The following is a 22,163-nucleotide window of genomic DNA, read 5'->3' on the forward strand; positions in this document are numbered from 1 at the left end:
AGCTTTGACTACTTGGGAGTCAGGCTCACTGACCAAGTCTCCTGGGACCTCCAGTTATCTAAAAGTAGTTCCACACTAATACATAGAGACACAGCTATTGTCATGAGGCACAAAACTTCAACTACCAGGGCTGTGTACCCAGCGTAGAGCTGCTGACATGAGAGATGCTTTGTATGGGGCAGAAGTATGAGGCTTAGTGAACACCTCGCATTTAAGTGCAGCAGAAAAGATGTAAGATCTCTTCTGGGTGTCCCTACCAGCACCCCACTTATACCCCTGGGATGGGATTTAAACATAAAGAGGATAGACCAAACTACCCGTTTAAAAATTCTGACCTATTGATTTAGAATATGGACTATTCAGGAGATGGCCACATACAGAGCTGCACTGCAGGAGCTGCTGCTGTTAGATAAGTATTGTATTACTCCGTGGATCAAAGCAGTACAAACTCTATACAGCAAACTTAAGCTTGGGGGTGTATGGGAAGACCTGAGTAAATTGAGGGTCAGTATGATTAAGTGGGCCAAAGATATTTATTGGGAGCATGCTCTGCAAAAGACGTGGCGAGATGCAAGGCCTGAGGGCCTGACGGGCAAATTCTTAAGCCACAAATGCTCACTGTCTTTATTCCCTGTGCAGCAAAATCACTTTATATTCGTTTCAGGGTGGGAACATTGCCACTAAGGGTATTTACTTCAAGATGGTCTAAAGAGGAGTAACAGAATTGTAAACGTCCGTTGAGTCTCAATACATCAGAATCTGAGTTCCACCTATTATCATTTTTGTAAGAGATATCACAAATGGAGATTGTCAAGTATGAGTGGAGGCAGTTGTGGATAAAAGCAGGTTTATTCCAGGAAATAGAAGCACCACCGGTTACAAGTCTTCCAGCTCCGGTAGGCTCCAGACAACTGTCCCCCCTTGGCTCACAGGCTCGGTCAGATGCTTTATTCTAGAACATCATGATCGGGCCGTGGACCAAAGCATTCAAGAGTAAACAAGACATGCAAATGAAGTATGGCATGCGCATGCAAACAAGCACGAGCAGAACAAAGCATACGCATGCAACACACCTTCCCCCTTAAAGAAAAAAATGAAAATAAAAGTAATACATGAAAAAACAAATTATTTTAAAAGTTTGTTTTTGATGAGAGAAACAAAGTCAGACATCCAACCAGGTTTTTTCTGAGAGCGTTTGCTCAACAGCTCAGTAAATTTCTTATTACAGGGTACATTGCTAATATCTGGAACAATACTGGAAGTTTCAACAAAGTCTTCATCACAACAGTGATCTTGTGACCCTGAATTATTTGTATTATCGATGTTTTGCTTGTTTCCTTCAGACATACAACCATCAATTCCATACTCTGCCATTAGATAGTCTCACAGAGTTTTTTAGTACCTCTTTGATCTCGAAAGGACCCATGTACTGGCTCTCACCTTTTTTTACTCTCCAAGGTTTCTTTACCTTTACCAACATGCCAACATGAACAATGGGGTCACGTTTGGACCCTTTCCTTTTGTCAAAATATTCTTTATAAATGGCATGAGTTCTTGCAATTCTTTCTTTGACAGCTTCTAAATCTAAGTTAGAGGAAGTAGATGGGGCCAACCACGATGGGTTGCACTTTGTCCTAGGTAACCTACCTCTCATAGCTTTAAAGGGAGAGCAACCAGTCATTTCATTGATGGTGGTTCTGTACATCCAGATGGTTTTAAAGATCTGCAACTCCCATTTGTTACTGTCAACGCCTGCAATTTGTATGGCACTTTTGAGAACTCTATTGAATCTCTCAATGACACCGTTGCCACTGGGATTGTATAAGGATGTTGTACAGTGAGTGATACCAACCCTTTTGAAATAGAGTTTAGCCTTATTGGATAAAAACTGAACGCCATTATCGGTGATTAGGCGCACAGGTAAACCTTCCTCTGTGAAGGTCTCCTCCAAAAAGGATAAGCCAGCATGAATGAATGAATATAAGCTTTGTAAAGTGCGAACCTAGCCCAGGGGCGTCAAGGCGCTGCGGAAAGGTGTCAGGGTACAGAGATGCCCATATGTAAAAGGCTTACAGATCGGAGATGGTGAAGAGCCAGGTCTTCTAGGCCTTACGGAACAGAAAATGTGTTTCCATAGCCGTGATTGAAAGAGGAAGGGAGTTCCAAAGTTTAGCCGCAGCCAGCGAGAAGGCCCTACCCCCCCCCCCCACCCCCACATGTGACTTTCCTAAACCTGGGAACTATCACCAGGTTCTTGCTGGCAGATCTTAGCTGCTTAACGGGGACATATCTCCAAAATAGTTTTTTAATGCCGTCTGACCCCATATTGTAGAAGGCCTTGTGTACCAAGCACAGGATCTTAAATACAATTCTCCGACCCAGCGGGAGCCAGTGCAAATTGCTGATGGTTGCAGAGACAGAGTGGTATTTGGGAAGGTCCATCACCAGCCTGGCAGCGGCGTTCTGCTCTAGTCGAAGTCGATGCACAAGCCCCTTATTCATCCCCAAATAAAGGGCATTACAATAGTCTAATTTAGACAACACAAGGGCCACAACTGCCTGTTTCCGCGAGGGAAAGGAGAGAAATTGAGCGCTCTTTTTAAGGATCCTTATTATCCAAAAACAGGTGGAAATTGTTCTATTTATGTGTGGGCCCAAAGAAAGGGATGAGTTATCTATGATGCCTAGATTTTTGGCGCTAGGGCCCGGGCGTGGGCAGGATCCCAGCGTATCGGGCCACCAGGCCTCTGACCAAATCTCATGTTTGTCTCCAAAAATTAAAACCTCAGTTTTAACCTATTAAGTCTTAGATGGTTCTCTACCATCCACGAAGCCACAGCCTGCATACAGTTTTTAAAATTTGCAGCGGATGCTTTAACACTCTCAGTAATAGTAATCATAATTTGAGTGTCATCAGCATAGGATAACACTTCTAGCCCGAGAGACCTTACAACCCTGGCAAGCGGGGCTACATAAATATTAAAAAGGGTAGGACTCAATGAGGATCCCTGAGGGACTCCACAGAACAACTGATTGGGAGCTGAGAAGAATTGGCCCATCTTAACTCTTTGGGACCGATCCATAAGGAATGAGGTAAGCAAATTAAGGGCGGAGCCCTTAATTCCTATTTTCCTGAGTCTCCCAGCCAATCTTAAAGGAGAGATGGTATCGAAGGCCGCCGTAAGGTCCAGAAGGATCAGTAAGGTGGTATGACCGGCGTCAACCTGACTTTGGATGTTGTTGAGTACAACGGTTAACGCCGTCTCGGTACTGTGCTCACTTCTGAAACCATGCTGCAAAACATCGAGCAGCTGGTGATCCTCCAAATAGGAGCTAAGATGGAGGTTCAAATGTTTCTCCAGAATTTTTGCTGGCACAGGCAACAGGGAAATGGGCCGATAGTTCTTTAGCTCCGCAGAGTCCAAAGAGGGCTTCTTTAAAAGAGGTTTAACCACTGTAGTTTTCCACGCGAAGGGATACTGGCCCAATGTAATAACAGCATTAAGGATTGAGGTCAAAGGTGGGGCAATAGCCTCCATTCCCAGTTTCAAGATTTTCAAAGGACAAGACTCCAGCTGGGAACCAGACCTGATTCCACTTAACAGCCGCTCAGTGTCCTCTTGCAGTATGGGAGGGAAGGAGCACAAATGGCCTTCCTTCATAGGAGCTACCAAATGATCCGCAACCAAAGGATCCAATGGGAGATCTACCTTTGTCCTTCCAGCATTGAGAGTCTCCAGGGACGAATATATTTCCTTGATTTTGGCATTAAAAAAACATGCTATTTTATCACAAAGACCCTGGGAAATGTCAGTGTTAACACTGACCGTGGGGGCCTGGAGAGAATTAATCACAGTGAAAAGTTCCTTTGGGGACTTTAGGGATTCCGTCATCCTAGAATAATATGATACGTTTCCTCATTAATGGCTAGCTTGTATTCTCTCAGTCTAAGTTTGTGCAGATCTCTTTCGACTGACGTAAGATCACGGCGCCATTTCCTTTCCTGGTGTTGGCATACTTGTCTAAGCTTTCTCAGTCTTTCCGAGAACCAAGGAGCCGAGGGCCGTTTTCTAGCCACATAGTGCTTTTTAAGAGGAGCAAGAAAATCCAAGGCTGACGAAAGCCAATTGGAAAAGTCATCGTAGATTGAATTGACATCCGAATGAAGGAGGCATCCATAATTGCTTAGTCTGTTAAGAAGGTCCTCCTTGTTCATGAGCCTGAGGTTTCTTTTCATCTCCACCCTGCTTTTGATATTAAGATCTAGGTGAGATCCTACAGTTTGCAGATGGAATATAATGGCATAATGATCAGACCAACAAAGTGGAACCTTCTCTACAATTTTGACAACAGGCCATTTTGAGAAAATTTCTATAGTAGCGATAATGAATTTAGAATTATGTCCGACAGGACCCATGATATCCATGGCGATGGTATTCCATGAATTGTCAGGAATAGTATAGTCTCCCATGTTGGGTTTCAGAGTTTTGAAGGACTTATCTGAGTTTGCACATGTGATGCAATTTCTAACCACACGTTCAACAAAAATGTCGACACCTGGCCACCAAAATCCTCTCTTAACAGTTTGTTTGGTTCTCACAATGCCACTGTGACCCTCATGACCGTGTACAACGATACTGTGTCTGAAATTGCTAGGGGGGATAGCTCTGTCTCCCCTTCTGATCACTCCTTCCATGCAGGACAACTCATCTCTTACTTCCCAATAACACTTAAGATCGGAATCAATGGCATTCTTGTTGGGCCAACCACACCTTTTTCATCGCTTCATCTTTTGCAAACTCTTCACACCAAGCAGACTTGTCAATGGGCATAGTGCCTTCGTCATACACTAACGCAATCTGAAATTCGTCCCATTCATTGCTGGTATCTTCCTTGATGGGTAAAGGCATCCTGGACAGGAAATCAGCAGTGACATTTTCCTTGCCAGGGACATACACAATAGTGTAGACGAAATCTTGAAGCCTCATTGACATGCGAGCTATGCACGCAGATGCTTTAAGCATGCCTTCTATGGTCAACAAGCGCACTAAAGGTCTGTGATCACTTCTTATCAAGCATTCTTTGCTCCAGACAAAGACTCTAAAGTGTTCCATAGTCCAAATACATGCTAATGTTTCTCTCTCAATAGTAAAGTATTTCTCTTCTGCAGGCGTTAGTGCTCTGAATGCATGTGCAATGAATAATTCCTTACCTGATTCAGATTTTTGTGCCAGCACAGCACCTAGACCCTTAGAGCTGGCATCTGTGGTTATGATACATGTGAGGGAAGGGTCAAAACCACACAGAGCAGTAGCATCACAGATGGCTTTAACATCTAGTAACTCTTTTTCGCACTCATCTGACCACACAAACTTGTTCTTCTTCTTCACCAATTGTCTAATATTAAATGTATGACAAGGAAAGTTTGGAACATATTTAGAATAACATTCGGTCAATCCTAGTAAGGATCTGACCTCATATTTAGATTTAGGATGTGGCGCAGATCGTATAGCTTCTACTAAATCAGTTTGGGGTTTTATGCCTTCTTCACAAAGTTCATGCCCTAGGTAGGAGACCGTTCTTACAGCAAATTTACATTTTGAATGTTTGATAGTTAAACCGTGATCAATGAGCACATTCAGGACATTTTCTAAGGCTAAGTTATTCTCTTGCTCACTGCACCCAAATACCAGGATGTAAACATACAGCATTTTTACAATTGCTCAATAGATCTTGCAATGCACGCTGGAAAATAGCTGCCATGGAGGCTAGACTGAAAGGCATCGTGTTTTATCTGAAACAGCCAAATGGTGTGATGAATGCCGTCAGGTCTTTGCTTTTCTCATGCAACTCAATTTGGTGGTAGGCCGCAGACAGATCGATAGTAGAAACAAATGTGGCCCCTCCAACGGTAGCTAACATTTCTGAGATACGGGGTAAGGGGAATTGATCCACTACAATATTATTATTAAGATGGCGCAAGTCTATGCAGAGCCTAATTTTGCCATTGGCACGTCTGGCTACTACGATGGGTGAAACCCATTCAGAGGATTCAATACTTTCAATTATGCCCTCACTAATTAGAGCATCTAGTTATTTTTTAACTTCATCACGTACAGCAATAGGAATGTTCATGAACTTTGGGGGCACGCCACTTCCTTTAAGCGTATCTCATGTTTGAAATTAACTAACTTACCAATTTTACTTCTGAAAACGATTGGGAATTTTTTTAAACATGGGATCCCCTGTACCATTTTGGTCATTGATAACCATGATGGGCTCAGAACTATTGGGGTTAAGGATGATGTCAAGTTTCCCTTGTTGAAACCAACTAAGTACCCTTGCTTGGAAACATATAATTTGGCTGTACAATAGCGATTTTGAAATCTGAAAATTAAGGTTCTAAAACCAATAATTTCAATCTTCTCACCAGAATAGCCCTCAGGATTTATGTCCGAAATTTCTAAATCATTCCCTAACCTTTTGGCAAATTGCGATTTCCACACACCCTCATTCACAATTGAATAAGGCGTACCTGAGTCTGCATACATTAGAATTTCTACTCCATCAATAATCATGTTGCAAACAGGCTTTTTCCTAAAAAGGGTGTTGTCAATGTTGAGACAACATTGCGGAGCTAGTATCCTTAATATTAAGTACAAAGGAACTACTGTTAGGCTGTTCTCATCGCTACCCTCACTATCGTCAATGCATTTGACCTTGTTATTTTTACCTTTTTTGCAAACCTTTGCAAAATGACCAGTGACACCGCAGTTAGCACACTTATGCTTAATGGTTGGACATAATTTGTAATTAGCAAGATGTGACTTGCTATTGCACCTATAGCACCTCCAATTTTCTTTATTGTCATCCGTGAATTTCCCTTTACTGGGATTGAATAGTTTTTTTCTTTCTAGACACTTCACTCTTATTATGTATTTCCCACTCACTTTAGCAATAGTTTCATGACTACTACTGCTTGCATCACCTTTAACTTGTTTAGCGCTCGTGCATGACAATTCAGATTTCCTCACAATAGGTAAAATACTTTCAAGATTAGAGTCCCCATTAATCCAAAATCCCTTTTGAATGGTGGAATTATTGACATGCATAACGACTTGGTCTCTAATAAAGTCCTCCTGCAGAGTACCAAATTTACAATCAAGAGACAATGTCTTAAGAGCAGATACATAACTGTCAATAGATTCATCTGTGTGCTGTTTCCTTTGGAAAAACTTATATCTAGAAATACCAATGCACACTTTTGGAGAAAAGTAGCGATCAAAATCCGATATAGCTTTTTCAAAAACATTTATATCACCTTCACTCTCCATTCTTGGCAATTGATTAAACACTTTAAATCCTTCAGTACCCAAGGAGTGTAAAAATATACCTTTTTTCACATGCTTTCATCTTACCATTAACATCTAAAGTTTCTATATAATTTAAAAAATATGCTTTCCATTCCGACCAAGGCATGCAAGGTGAACTACCTGCTGCCCAAAAACATTGCGGAGGAGCTAGCATCTAACCTTGTGCGCTCATATTGGGAATGAAAGAGGTGATGAGAGAGATCTGGAGGGAAAAAAAAGAAGCAAGGGAAACCAATACTGATGAGGATATTAAAATAAGTCTGGTAGATAATGTAGAGATACAGGAAATTGTTCACTGTCGAGTGCTGTACAAAAAAACAGTGTCCGTTCTTCACCCTGTGTAAGTAGTAAGAATACATATCTGTAAATAATCCTTAGAAATATTGATAGCAGTCACTTGAAAATGCAGTAAGCACGAAGTGTTACAAGAAAATAAACCAAAAGTCTTCCTCTAGTCTAAAAAATCAAAACAAGCAAAAAATAGAATAAACTCTTGAAAGAAGAGATCTCACCATATGAGAAGGTAATGGCGCGCAGTAAAGGTGATGATTTAAAGAAGAAACTTGTAAATCCACACGCGCAGATGCGCGTTTGCCGATAAGTGTGCTGAGACGTTGTTAGGGCAGCAAGAAGCTTAGCACAGTGCGCATGTTTTACAGCGTAACGTAAGCATGTGAAGTTCTCTAGGTGCTCACACAGTAGACCGTAACGCGTAGAGCCACTGCAGGCCAAATGACGTCACAGTCCTTGTGGAGCTTTGTGAAACATGGACTCTTGCAGAAGACGGTTGGAATTCCTCAGTGTCAGGAATGACAGTCATGTAGGAACGTTGCTTTGAAGGAGCATGGAACATGAGGACAAAGCCGGTAAGTGGAACTCCTGTTTGAAAAAATAACAAGTCGACTAGGCAGAAAAAGTAAGCTATCCCGTGGACAGAGACTGAAAACACTGATTGAGATTTTAATTGCTCTTTTGGTCTCCAGAACACCACACTGCGGTACTGGTCGCACGGATATTTTTCGTAGTACAAGAGGAGGCAAGTCCAGAAATGCAGTAAATTTTATCTAAGAAAGTTCAGGAAATAAGAATAAATTCCCAATAGGTAAACAACACGCTCAGTCTGCTTCCTTGGTTGCCAAAATAAGACTACGCCGCACAGGCACCAGTGCAGAGTAGGCAGATATCCGGTAAAAATCCAATAAAATCAAACCAGAGAAATTCACGCGTGTAGTCCGTATCAGTGGTGCTTCCTCCAGTTAGTCGCCAAAATTGTCAAGTATGAGTGGAGGCAAGTTGAGGATAAAAGCAGGTTTATTCCAGGAAATAGAAGCACCACCACTTACAAGTCTTCCAGCTCCGGTAGGCTCCAGACAACTGTCCCCCTTGGCTCACAGGCTCGATCAGATGCTCTATTGTAGAACATCATGATCGGGCCATGGACCAAGGCATTCAAGAGTAAACAAGACATGCAAACGACAAGTATGGCATGCGCACGCAAACAAGCACGAGAAGAACAAAGCATGCGCATGCAACCGAGATCCATGTGGATTTTGCCTCTTTGTTGCAATTTGGGAGTTAGGCAGTGTCGGGGAGCCTTACGCATATTAAAACTTCCGAACCCATTGTATTTGCACTTGTAAAGTTCTTAAACTGGGCTTGGTCACTGAAAGCAGCTGGGCTGCTGGTTGTCCCAGCAGATGGTACAAGTGTTTAGCCGAGCTCCTGCACAGCTGTTACTGAGGATCCTGTGATGAAACTCTTTTAAACTATGTGGTTTGTCACAATCTTATTCTGCATTGTTATAGTAGCTCTGTTTTACATGAGTCTGTTTACTGACAGCGAGATGCACTATCCCACGTTAGATATTTTATCGTCAGGATCTCTTACTGTTATATGAAACATTTTCTTGCATTTTAATAGCCTTGTGCACTAACTCTGCTTCTGAATTTGCAGTGTATTATTCTCTGTCAGGCTGTTTACTTGCTGCTGGAATCGTTAAGATTTTAGAGTATTTTAAAGCTTCTCATTTCATGGTTTTATATATTTATGTGATATGTTTTTATGTAATGTACCTTCTATGGTCTTTTGTGACCGAAATAAAGATGAAATGATTGAGTGACTGCGGAGTGTGAATTGATGAGCATCAGTTGAGTGTGGTGTGTCTTCTAGTGAGAGATACACAGGTGGAGGTGTTCGCTATATAGAATGAGGTGAATTTGCTTGCGTGCTCTGGGTGTAAGTGTTGGAATAGTGTGAAATGCGATGTTTGCAAGGCCCTGCAGCGAACCCCCACGGCCAGCAAACTCCTTGTGTGAATGGTTTTAGGCTTTCGTTGGGGAGTTGGCGGCAGGCCTGCGCCCAACCTGTGACAGGTCGCCTTACTGGGCCTATGATTAAATAGGGATAAGCTCTTTTATTGAGTTCTGTTGATGGATCTCAGAATAGCTTTTGCCTATGTCCGAGTATCTCTACAACCTTACAAGAAATATTGCTGTGTTATAATTGCTTTTTCATGCTTTTAGCTGGGTTCATGCTGTATAAATAAAACATACAAACACTCATACAAGCAGAATCATTTGCCATTTTACCATCCCACAGAATTCATTTTCTGACTTGATGTCCTTTTAATTTTTTTCTCCAACAGCAAATTGAAAAAGCTGAGTGAAGATAGTTTAACTAAGCAGCCTGAAGAAGTATTCGATGTTTTGGAAAAGCTTGGCGAAGGGTGAGTATGTTAAACTTATTCTTGCAGTGTGTCCCCTCAATATCTGAAATGAGAAAAGGATACTACTGTGGGCAGGGAGTGGAGTCCTCCAACTCTGAGACGTACAATTTGTCAGACATATGTCCATCTAGATTTTACTTGCAACTCATGTTGTTCTATGTTTTATACCTGCACCTTACTGGAAACTAATACAAATATGTTCTAAAGAAAAATGTGGAGTGAAGTTAGCAGATACCACACTCACCCGCACGTTATGGTGGAGCAGTATGGCTCATATTTAGAATGGTGTGTATGTTCTTTGGGACCATGGATTGCTTCCCAGTAGACCAGATTACAAACCTGTATACATGGACAACTCAAGTAACCTAGTTATTTGTCCTGATGGCCATTGGCCACTCGATTATGAGCAGACCCTTCCTTCCAGAATGGGGCTTTTTAATGAGGAAGGAGTAAAGAAGACCAAGCTGTCCAACCAGGCAATTTTATCTCACTTTTTCCAGTTTCTAATATTTAGGAAGGAAAAGTGCCCTGTCCAGGATGCATCCACAAATCAGTGGAAGGAAACAATAACAAGTGCAATTTAAACCAGTGACAAAATTTGAAGGAGGAAAAGTAATAGATTGATTAAGAAACAGACATAAACAAGCACTGGCAAAGCCAGTTGGTCTCAACTTTACATACAGACTTTCTAATATGTTGTTACCACCCACATCCTGGAAAACTTCTGTGTTGCGTGGACGAGATCCTCTGGATGGAGTATGGAATTGTGGTCATCAGTCGTAGTTACAATTTATTATGGAATCCTCTACCACCCTTAGTAAAAGAGAACTATTAATGGGCTGCAGATTTTTCTCATATGCCAGGACCCCGATGTCACTGTATAGGTTGCCGGAAGGATAGTTTTACACCCAAGTTCTAGCTTCAGCAATGCTGTTGACTAGTCCTCTTATCACAACGTGAATCACGTTCACCCATCCCAACTTTTTAGTCATGATTGCCAAACTGCTTGTGCTTGTATGCCGATGTTTATAATTGGAAACCAAAACTGTTAGCGAAGATGTGCCTAATGTTGTGAGCTGAAAAAACACAGGAAAGGCTGGAGGTCACCCTTATGACATGGAGCCAGTGCAGAAACATGCTGTAGATTTCCTTGGAACGATCTGCATATGCCTGTCTGCCAGTTGCCAAGCTGAAGTGAAGCCACTGACACGAGCTCTTACTGCAGCCAAATACGTGTCTCAATTTTTCTGGGGTCAGGAGGTTTGGGAGGGGAAAAAGCAGTGGGGGGGGGGAAGCCCCTCAGGAGTGGGAGTCTAAAAGGAACAGAAGCTCTTGAGGCGCAGCCTTCAGCCTGCAGCTCTTCTCCGACTCCAACCCTAACAATCATAGCAGGACTTGAAGACACCTGGCTGCGGGTGAAAAAGTACATTTGTTCTGAAAAGTGACCGGTTGTCTTCTGTAGCCCACCTAGACTGATGCTGCCTCAGTGTGCTACTGATTTCATCAGATAACGATTACAAAGAACAAGGAGATAAAGCGCTTTGCCCAAGATCAAAACAGGGGTGGGGTGGAGTAACCAAGGAACGAGGAGTAGTGCAACACTGGTTGCTAGGAGGAGGGAAGCTACAGGAAGTGTGGGATATCACATGGAGTGTTTTGGGAGGGACGCAAATAGAGTGGGGAAAAGCAAATGAACGAAAGAGTGCAATGTGGAGCTGGGGATAGAAGAACAAGGATGAAAAAGCAACAGGGGCTAGAAGCAAACGAGGGCGAGCAAAACAGGGAGGGGGCTGTGGAAGGGGAGGGAAGGAAAGGAGCAGGGCGTAGTACCTGAGGGAGAGAGCGTGCTATAAGCACAAATAAAAGAGTAGTGCCTAAAAACAAAGAGCAGTTGAAGGACACATTCAACAGGGGAGGGACAAACAAACGTAGAGTAAGGAAGCCAATGGCAGCCAACCATTTAGAAGCAAGCAAATGAGAAATAAAACCAACCATTGGTAAGCAATGGTGTCCTCTAAACCTTCTTTTAGAAAATGAAATGTCTCAAAGAGGCAGTATGTGCCATCTATGCAACACCTAAAAAGAAAGAAGAGTACACCTGTGTTGCTAAAGATAACTGACCAACCCAAGGAGGCTTCCATCTAATCATGAAGTGTGAGCAGTAAACGTTTGGAAGTCCTTGGCTATGAAAGTGATAACAGATTATGAATTGTTAGAATTTTGTAAGAGCAGAAGATCTTGTAGTAATCCGTCAACATCAGTGAAAGTGATTCCTTTTCCCAACATAGTTTTGTTTTGGTATTTCATTTTTTTGTGAAGTGTGAAAATGTACAACATGCAAGCCATGCATCAATCCTAAAAAGGTGTTTTAAGCTAAATTACTGTCTTCATATGGTAGTTGCTGATACATGAGACCAAATATCTAAAAAAAAAAAAAAAAAACATAAAACCAAATACTCAATGAATGGCATCAAACAATGCCAATATAAATATGATTCTTGCAGCCAACTTATAGATTCTTTTGAACATATTCCTTTCCTAATCCTCTTCCAGATTTAGCATTTATCATGTTTTGGACATACTATCATACACTGTATTTTTCTACCTATTTTATAATACTTTTGAATTTGATAGTTATTCTTATTGAAGGTATGTTCACATTTGTGCATTTTAGGTTTGTTTTATTCAAGATCCCTTTTCATAGTAAGAAATGTTAATAGGTAATGCACATTAGTACACATGTTTACCTTCTTGGTGATTCCTTTACATGTGGACAGTGTTATGGTTAATAACTCTATACTCTGGAACATCTGCAGGAGGATGATAGGCTTCTCCTTTTTGGAATAATAGAGCTGGTTACGTCTTCAGAAAGGGAACATGGATATCAGTTTTGCTACTTCCTCTAAGTCTTAGCCTGGGATATTAGTCTTGCTACTTCCTGTTGGGGAAAAGTAGTGCTTTCAACCATCCCATCTTAGAACTATGCAGCCTCAATCAGTTACTCTCCCTTCACAGGACAGATTGAAGATGCTACCTCTAGACCAGTTCCTGACAGCCATCCATAACCATGATACACCACGTTTGGTAGCCCTTTAGGATGCTTATTCCGATGTATCTTTCAGAAAAGGCCACAGAAAGTCTAGCTAAATGTAGCTGGCACTTGTTACTTAAACATTTGAAAATGTGTGTTATTCCCTGCCAGTTACGAAACCCTTGTTGAATAAATATCCAACCACTCTATGGTGGGGGGAATTCACAGATAACCTTGGTCCACCAATCCAAAATTAAAAAGGCAGATTACATATTTTCAGAAAAGCTCAAGACTCATTACTTTTCATTCTAATAGTTACTTGCATTCACCTCCAAATATTTCCATTCTCATTCCCCCCCAAAAATAAGAGCAGTTTTGATTAATCTGGAATTTTTCACACTTTTAGCCTTGTTAAACAACCTTACAGGAACCTTTATTTATCAGCACTGTCTCTTTTCTGCATGCAAATGGTGTGCCTGTTCCCTTTCTTGTATCTTTCATTAATTTATTAAATATGCTACTTATGCATCCTTTTAAATCCTCTCCCCAACGTAAGAAGTAGAAATTAACTTATTCAGCTGCACGATCCAAACAAGTAGTTCACACGCCAGTCAACTTGGTCATCCGTTTCACCCAAACTACATTTTCCAACATACTTCTTGTGTGTGCCTTGCATCACCCTACATCCTAAAACCCTACGCATCAGAATTTGTGTGTGGTACTACAGCACCAATCTCCCTGGTATTGCTTGTTTAACAAATCGAATGCATACCACCACATAAATCTTTTGGAGCTATAAGAAGACCTCAGTCCAGTGATCTGGTGCAAGATGGCATTTGTCAACAAAGCTGCACAAGAGTAACTGATTCCAATCAAACAAATACATTATAAGACATTTGAATATGGGCTGTTCGTGGGATTTCTCCTAAACAGGAAAAAGGCCCTCGTCCATGGAAGTGGCATGCTTGATCATCAAGCCACTGGTGGCCTCCACCTGAAACTCTTGGTAGGGTTGTTTATTTCTTGGATTCCCTTATATATTGCTACTTAGTTGTTAAGAATACAGGGACCCTAGCTAAGAAGGAGAGTTAAAAGAAAAGTCTAGTGAAGCTATAGTTCTATTGGTGCTTCCCAGTCGCATAAAAAAACCAGGAAAAAAACAGAAAGAGCCAGTGTTATGCTGGATTCTTAATATTAGTATGAAGTTGCCTACTTTTTTCGGCCCATAATTGTAAGTCCCAGGGTGATAGGTTGGGGACCCTATTTATAGGTCATCTAATTAGTTCCCCACAAGGTTATACGTTTTAGTTAATAAAAATAAATAATTTCTCTCTTACCTCGTTTAGTGTCATATTTACACATAGGAGAAGTACACAATAGGCTGTACAGCCTTCTGGGGAACTTCCAGAACGTCAGTATGTTAAAGGGCACATGTAAAAACTCCCAGCATCCAAAACACAGCACAAAGAGCTAAACGCAACTCTGTCATGGTTCTGTGTATTGCTCCCCACAACAAGAGTTTGAAAGAGCCACCTGGCTTTAATAGGCTCATTGGTGGTACCTAAAGATGTGGTCAGACAGAGTTACTAACATGCAGAGTGTTCTTCATTTCTATTGAAAAATGAACAAGCAAGTTGCTTACCTCTAGAGCGGTTTCCTGTAGCTGCATGCAAGTCTATCTGCTGAACATTGCCAGTCTAAAGGCTCATTTCTATTTTTGGGAGTTCAGTTCGCCACACCTTTACATTATTGTCACTGCATGTATGCTAAAGGAACACCGTACAGACTAAGTGGGTTTGTGGAGGTCATCTTGAAATGGTCCCATCCTTTTGGAATCAGTATTTCTTCTGAAAATGATTTGTATTATCAACCATGATGAGTCATTCACCCCATTGAATTGGTTATGGGACTCTAATGCACTTTAAAACTGTCTTCAAAAGTTGTGCATATAACCATAAAAGAATGTCAAGGAGGGGGTGGTGGCCTGCAGGGGCAACATGGCCGACGCGTTTTGGAGCGGCTCCGTCTGAAATCCCCTTAATCCGCCAAATGTATATGTAATTGCTGGGGACTCGCAGAGGAACGTTTCTGACAGCAATAGCTGCATGGCCTTCGAGGGATCTGTCCGGCGGAGGAAGAAGCTGGAGGTATGCCTTCTGAGCGGCCGGGTCCCACTGAGGGATTTGTGGCAAAGCCTGGACCTGGAACAGTGCCTGTGTGCAAACAGAGGGGAGGAGCTGATGCTGGGAGGTAGACGAGTGGATCGCAGAGACTGGCCCCAGAGAAAGTGTTGCTGGTGCAGTGGAGACTCACAGTGAGGGGCAGCGTCAAAGGAGATGTCCGCACCCAGCAGCGACAAAATACTACAGGGGGAAGCTGGCGAGAAGCAGTAGATGCTACTGCGGAGTCTGGTGGTAGTGCACCTCTGCACGAAGGAAGACGCTGGGTGAGCGGAAACCTCCGTAATCAAGTAAGGAGCTGGTGCAGGGGCTGCACAAGAAGCCTCACAGCAGGTGAACTCCCGGTAGGCGGCGGACGGCACCTGGCCTAGCGGGGCACCTGAAACTTCGATTGGGATGCATGGCCATGGAACTTTTCGAAACTTAATTCCCCAATGATTAGTTAATAAGAAAGCGGTGGCCCAGGAATCAGCGAAAGGAGGCTATCATGAGAGAAGAGGTGAGGTCATCACTGGTCACAGCTGATTGAGTGCACCAGAAGGCACTGACCCATAAAGGAGGCACTAGCTGTTTGAGGCCTTACACACCACAAGGCCCACGTCGAATCACCAGCACATCCTAGGCCGCCTGGGCTGAAGCCCCACACAGTAACTGAGAAACAAACCTGACATTTTCTGGTGCTGCAGAGATATAGAGACACCGTGACACTCCAGGTGAGTCCTACATAAGCTTTGCTGTACATTGATGGTGCCCGCCGACTGACGCGCACCGTTGGGGGCTGTAGCCGTACGTGCCCAATTGGGAAGCCGTGCTTTAGACACAGACTCTGTGAAAGGCTCAAGGCAGGCATTATCAGGAGGTAGCCTATCTGAACAGCGGTGGAACTGTACTGCGGGTCCCCCTCTTCACAACACTGCAGGATCGAGTGAGACTCCAACTGATATATTCAGCGGCATCATGATTAACCTGTGCTGTCCCACCTGCAGGACATTAAGGCCTAGCTGTGTGGCGGCAACCGCCAATACTGCCTGACAGTGAACTTCCAAAGATGGGTCACACCAGGGGTGTTGGTTCTCGCTCTTCTTCGCAAATCCTAAATACAGAGGATGCTGAAGAGGTGACGCACCCGGATGGACCAGGCCAGCCAGAGGATAGACTGGATGCGATCCTAAACACCATTGAAAGATCCAGGGTATCGATGGAGTTTAAAATTGATAAGGTGGCAGCTGACCTGACGTTGCTACATGCAGATCATAGGAAATTGAAAGACCAAGTGACTCCTGTCGAGCATACCCTGTTCGAATTCAAGCCAGTTACAGACTTCATTAAAAAACAACAAAACACGAATGAAGCTAGAATATGCTACCTGGAAGACAGGGTGGAAGACGCAGAAGGGCGCTCCAGGCGGAATAATATCCGCTTAATTGGACTTCTTGAAGGAACGGAGGGCCAAGATTCAGTTGCATTTATGGAACACTGGGTTAAAGAGCTACTACCCGCATCATCTCTATCCCCCTTCTTCATTATAGAACAAGTACATCGTATCCCCTCCAGAAGACCAGCGCCTGGAATGGGGGCCCGTCCTCTCATTTTCAAGGTTCTGAATTATAGGTACAGAGACTCGATTTTGCGTGTAATGAGAAAACTCACAGACATTAAAATAGAGAACACGAGAGTTATGTTTTTCAAGGATTATACGATGCGAGTGCAACGCCATAGAGCTTCTTTTCTACAAGTTAAACAGAAACTCAGGCAATTAAACATTCAATATTGATTGCTGTACCTAGTACAACTACGAGAGTTAGCAGATAGCAAAACAAGACTCTTCGACACACCACAAGATACGTGGGACTGGCTAAAAATCACGGGACAATTCACGGACCTCGCCCGTCTGGAATACCCAACAAGCGGAGCAACGCTGCTGCTGGACCCAGGGCCTGAGGCAGACACAGCAAGAAATGCCCACCAAGTCTGATATCGATGCCTGATCTAGAGCAGATCATGCAGGAATGGCAGAAAGCTGTGTGAGAAGCGGAACAAATAACTGTTACTCCAAGGGACACCAGCAGAGAGGCAACACCAATCCCCACTTTGAGCGATGAGAGCTCATCAATAGTGGGCCCTTCGCACATTGCTTCACTGAACCTGCCGGAAGTGACACCACAGACTTCAGACACTAATCTGACACCACACTGTCGCTTCATATATGCAACCATACCAATGATTCATAACCCTCAGTCACACTGCTACACTAACCATGTTCACTAACTGGCACGAGAGATGCGAGATTCAGCAAATATTTAGATATTGTTCAAGTTATTAATGCATTTGGGCCTATACCAAGAATGTAAGCGGTGTATTCTACATTGGAACTAGGGGATTACATCTGAGGCACACTCTGCAGGTCCTGCACCCCCCTTTTCCCCTAACAGTGAATAGTACGGGACGTTCCTGTTTCCCGCTCCGGTTTGGGCAGCTATGTACGTTTATGGAGACTCTTCCACACATACAGATTTGCACACAAGGGCCAGAGAGTGTTTGTAACCCTCCTTCTGACACTGATATGATGGGACAAAAGATATTCACCTGGAATGTGTGAGGCCTCTGCATGCCATCACACCATTATGTGGTTTATTCTTATCTTAAGAGGCACAACGCAAGCATAGCATATCTGCAAGAAACCACAAAACACAAACGAAGACAGCTAGGCTGCAGAGGAGATGAAGGGGTACAGTATATGCCACAGATTTCTCCTCCTTTGCTAGGGGGGCAATAATCTGGATGCGTCCAGGTATCCCTTTTCTGAAGGAAGAAGTTGTACGAGTCAAAGAAGGTAGATATATGTGTTCGTAAAGGGTAGGTTAGATGGACGTCACCTCCTTTTAGGCAATATATATGCCTCAAATACAGATCTGGGTACTTTCTGGAAAACACTCTGTCAGGTACTGGCTAAGTGGTGCAAACCACTGTGGCTGTCGGAGGGGGAGATTTCAATAACGTCCTAGATTTAGATCTAGATAGATCCTTCCCACTCCTGCGAGACACCACCGCAATTACCAACATGACCAAGCTTAGAGACCGGATGAACAGGTGGAACCTGTGAACATATGGAGGCATCGCAGCCCAAGTTTGCGGATATACTCCGTCTACTCGGCACCGCACACACTACATGTCCACCTGGACAGATTCCTGAGCACCCCCTCCTTACTCCCATATGTGGTAGACATAGATTACCTAGGATGCACACATTCGGACCATAACTCCGCCTTCCATGAATCGCTCGGAAATACTATCATGGAGTACTTTGAACATAACACAGGCTCAGCTTTATTGGCAGCGGTGGAATGGGATGCCCTAAAAGTCTTATTACGTGGGAAATGCCTAGGAACTAGGGGTGGTATGAGGTGGCAAATAAAATCAGAACTGCTAGGTGTGGCGAAAGACCTTTTAAAACATGAGGCACGGGTAGTGTCAGCACCAGCAGGCAAGGCTTCATTAACTTTAACACGTGATAGATATTCATCACTACTAGAGCAGTTGAGGTGTCTGAACTATGTGGCACACTCGACGAGAACATACGACTAGGCAGACGGAGCTGGGTGACTTCTAGCCCGGCTGATTAGGCAGGAAACACCGTTAGGCTCTACAACAGCGCTCAGATCTCTCAGCGGAGGAGAGCAAGACCTCTGACCTCCTGGTCAGAGTCACTGCTCTCCCCCCACGCAGCTTCACCGTTAAGGCACTGCCTACTTGAGCTTCAGGTAGGTGTTCGAGGCCCTCCTCCTGCCTGCGCCTCATCCCTGGTGGTCTTTTCTGTTTTGCCTTTTTCTGTCTTTCCTTTTCTCTGTTTGCCCTTATCCTTTTCCCCTGCCACTGCTGCCCCTGACCCCTACTTAATAGCAGCCGCTTTGCGGCCCCACGCAACGGGGCGCCGCTAGCGTGCTGAAGGCGCGCTGAAGGCGCGCGCGCCTGCCTCCGTCCGCGACCTGACCAGCGTCAGGTACCCTGGTTCCCTACTCCGCCGCCACTACAACACCAGCACTCTCCACACACTCAACCCCAGATGCAACAACTGCCACCTCTCGACGCCGAGCAACACCCAGGGCCTGATTTCCTGCCGACCCTACTGCCACACCTTCACCCACCTCCAGACCCAGACAGCCACCCCCAACCCACAGGACTCCACCGCACACAAGCCACTGAACTGCATCCTCCTCAAAGTACGCTCCTGTACAGACATGCCGTAGAAATCTGGGACCTCCTCAACACTCACCCGCCCTACATCGCCTTCCTCACAGAGACCTGGACCAACACCAGCTCTGCACGCGACAACGCAACCGCCATCCCCGACAGATACAATATCCTGAGGAAAGATCTCCCAGGAGTAGGCGGCCCAGCCATTATCCACAAAAGCTCCCTCCAACTAACAACCACCAACTTGGATAACGCCTCGCCCCTCATGGAACACATCCACTTCCTGATTCAGCCCAACCCCAGAACGACTCTCTGTAGAACACTCGCCTACAGACCTCCTGGACCCCACCCCACCGTCACCAACTTCATCGCAGACCACATCGCTCCCCACGACCTCGCCACCACAGACTACATACTACTCTGCAACCTGAACTTCCACCTAGACAACCAAATCGAAACCACCATCACCCTCCTGGAGAACCTCACCAACATAGGACTGAAGCAATTTGTCTCCACCCCCACTCACACAGCTTGAAACACACTCAACCCCATCTTCGAAACATTTGTTTCAGACACACCACAGAACATCTCTGGACAGATCGCCACTGCATCCATTTCTCCTTCTCGGAACCCACGGCACACAAGCGCATGCCCGCCCCCCCCACACAGAAGCTGGAACAAAGTCTCCGAGGAACACCTCAGATGCGAACACATCGGTGAACATCCTCCAATAATGTATCGCCAACTGCGCCAACACTCTCGCCCCCTCCAGAACACCACGAGACGACACAACAAGGAAGCCAACGGGTTCACCACGGATCTGCGAGAATCCAAGCGCTCTTGCCGACGACTGGAGAAGATGTGAAGAAACAGCAAAACCCCGGAAGCACGCTCCGCCTGCAAGGGAGCCACCACGGCATACCACCAACTCATCAAATCAACAAAGAGAAACTTCATCCAAGACAGATTTCTCCAACTCCCACAATTCCAAGGAACTCTTCGCCCATCATACTAGAATTCACCAGACCCAACAGCGAAACAACTGACGTCCCTGCCTCCCAAGACCTCTGCAACAAACTCCGCTCCTTCTTTCACCTCAAGATCAAGCTGCTCTACGACAACTTCGATGATCAAGACCACAACACTGCAACAACTCCCACCCCCAACAACGCAATCCAACAAACCCTCCTCACCTGGACCCCCTCACCACAGAAGACACTGTAAAGACAATGAAAAGCATCCACTCCGGAGCACCTACTGACCCCTGCCCGACAGTTCTTGAGACCCAACGGATCTCAAGAACTTCTGGCCCATCTCACTGTTCCCTTTTGCCGCCGAAGTCATCGAAAAAGCTGTCAACACCCAGCTAGCGCACTTCATAGAAACCAACAACATCCTAGCCACCTCCCAATCTGGATTCCGCAGCAACCACATCACTGAGACTGCCCTCATAGCTGCGACCAACGACATTTGCGCCCTCCTCGATCAAGATCACACAGACTCCTGGACCTTTCAGCAGCCTTCGATACCATCTCCCACCGCACACTAGCCTCCAGGCTCCACAACGCTGGCATCCAAGGAACAGCCTTGATTTGATCTTTCCTCTCAGGCAGAACACAAAGAATAAGACTCCCACCCTTCCTCTCTGAATCAACAGAGATCAGATGCGGAGTACCCCAAGGATCCTCCCTCTGTCCGGCACTCTTCAACGTCTACATGGCCCCCCTCTCAACCATCTTCAGAAACCACGGACTCCACGTAGTCACATACACCGACGACACCCAGCTCATCCTCCCCCTCACCAAGAAACCCAACATCACTTGACGCAGTTTCCAAGAAGGGATGAAAGACATCACAACCTAGATGAGCAACAGCTGCCTGAAACTCAACTCAGAGAAAACAGAAGCCCTCATCCTCAGCTCCACCCCCTCCGCATGGGACAACACCTGGTGCCCCTGCCCACGCAACCTTGGCATCATACTCGACTCTTCACTCACCATGAACCGCCAGATCAATGCCATGTCCTCCACATGCTCCAACACCCTCTGCATACTTCGCAAGACCGTCAAATGGATCCCCCCCCGACTCCAGGAAGACCGTCACCCACGCACTTATCACCAGGAGACTGGACTACGGAAACTCTCTCTATGCCGCAATCAACAAACTCCTCTGCAAACTCCAGACCGTCTAGAGCGCTGCAGCCAGACTTATTCTCAACATCCCACGACATGACCACATTACCCAACACCTCTGCAACCTCCACTGGCTCCCCGTCGAAAAGAGAATAGCCTTCAAACTGCTCACACATGCCTACAAAGCCCTCCAGAACACCGGACCCCAATACATCAATGAACAAATCTCCTTCCACGCCCCCAAGAGAAACTTCCGCTCTGCCGACCTCGCCCTAGCCACATCCCTCGTTTCCACAGGACCAGAGCAGGTGGAAGATCCTTCTCCCACCTCGCAGCCTAGACCTTGAACAAACTCCCCCTTCTCCTCTGGAGAGGCCTGACACTGCACCAATTCAGAAAGGACCTCAAGGCTCATTGAATAACCCCAACGGAGCTGCTAACCCCCCCCCCCCCCTCCCTTCTTCAGCACCTTGAGTCCCTCATGGGTGAGTAGCACGCTCTAAAATTCATGATTGATTTGATTGAAAT

The 22,163-nt window shown here is 44.8% G+C and overlaps 1 protein-coding gene across 1 annotated transcript in view; it reads left to right on the forward strand.

The window, feature by feature from the left end:
* The window catches only part of STK3 (serine/threonine kinase 3), a 1,017,041-nt gene that overhangs the window by 117,299 nt on the left and 877,579 nt on the right, over positions 1 to 22,163 (forward strand). The window contains exon 2 of the mRNA XM_085605192.1: positions 10,018 to 10,098. Within this exon, the coding sequence (XP_085461318.1) occupies positions 10,018 to 10,098 (81 nt within the window). The remainder of the gene's footprint in view (positions 1 to 10,017; positions 10,099 to 22,163) is intronic.

This window comes from Triturus cristatus, chromosome 5_1 (assembly GCF_964204655.1).
Source record: "Triturus cristatus chromosome 5_1, aTriCri1.1, whole genome shotgun sequence".
Classification (NCBI taxonomy): Eukaryota; Metazoa; Chordata; class Amphibia; order Caudata; family Salamandridae; genus Triturus; species Triturus cristatus.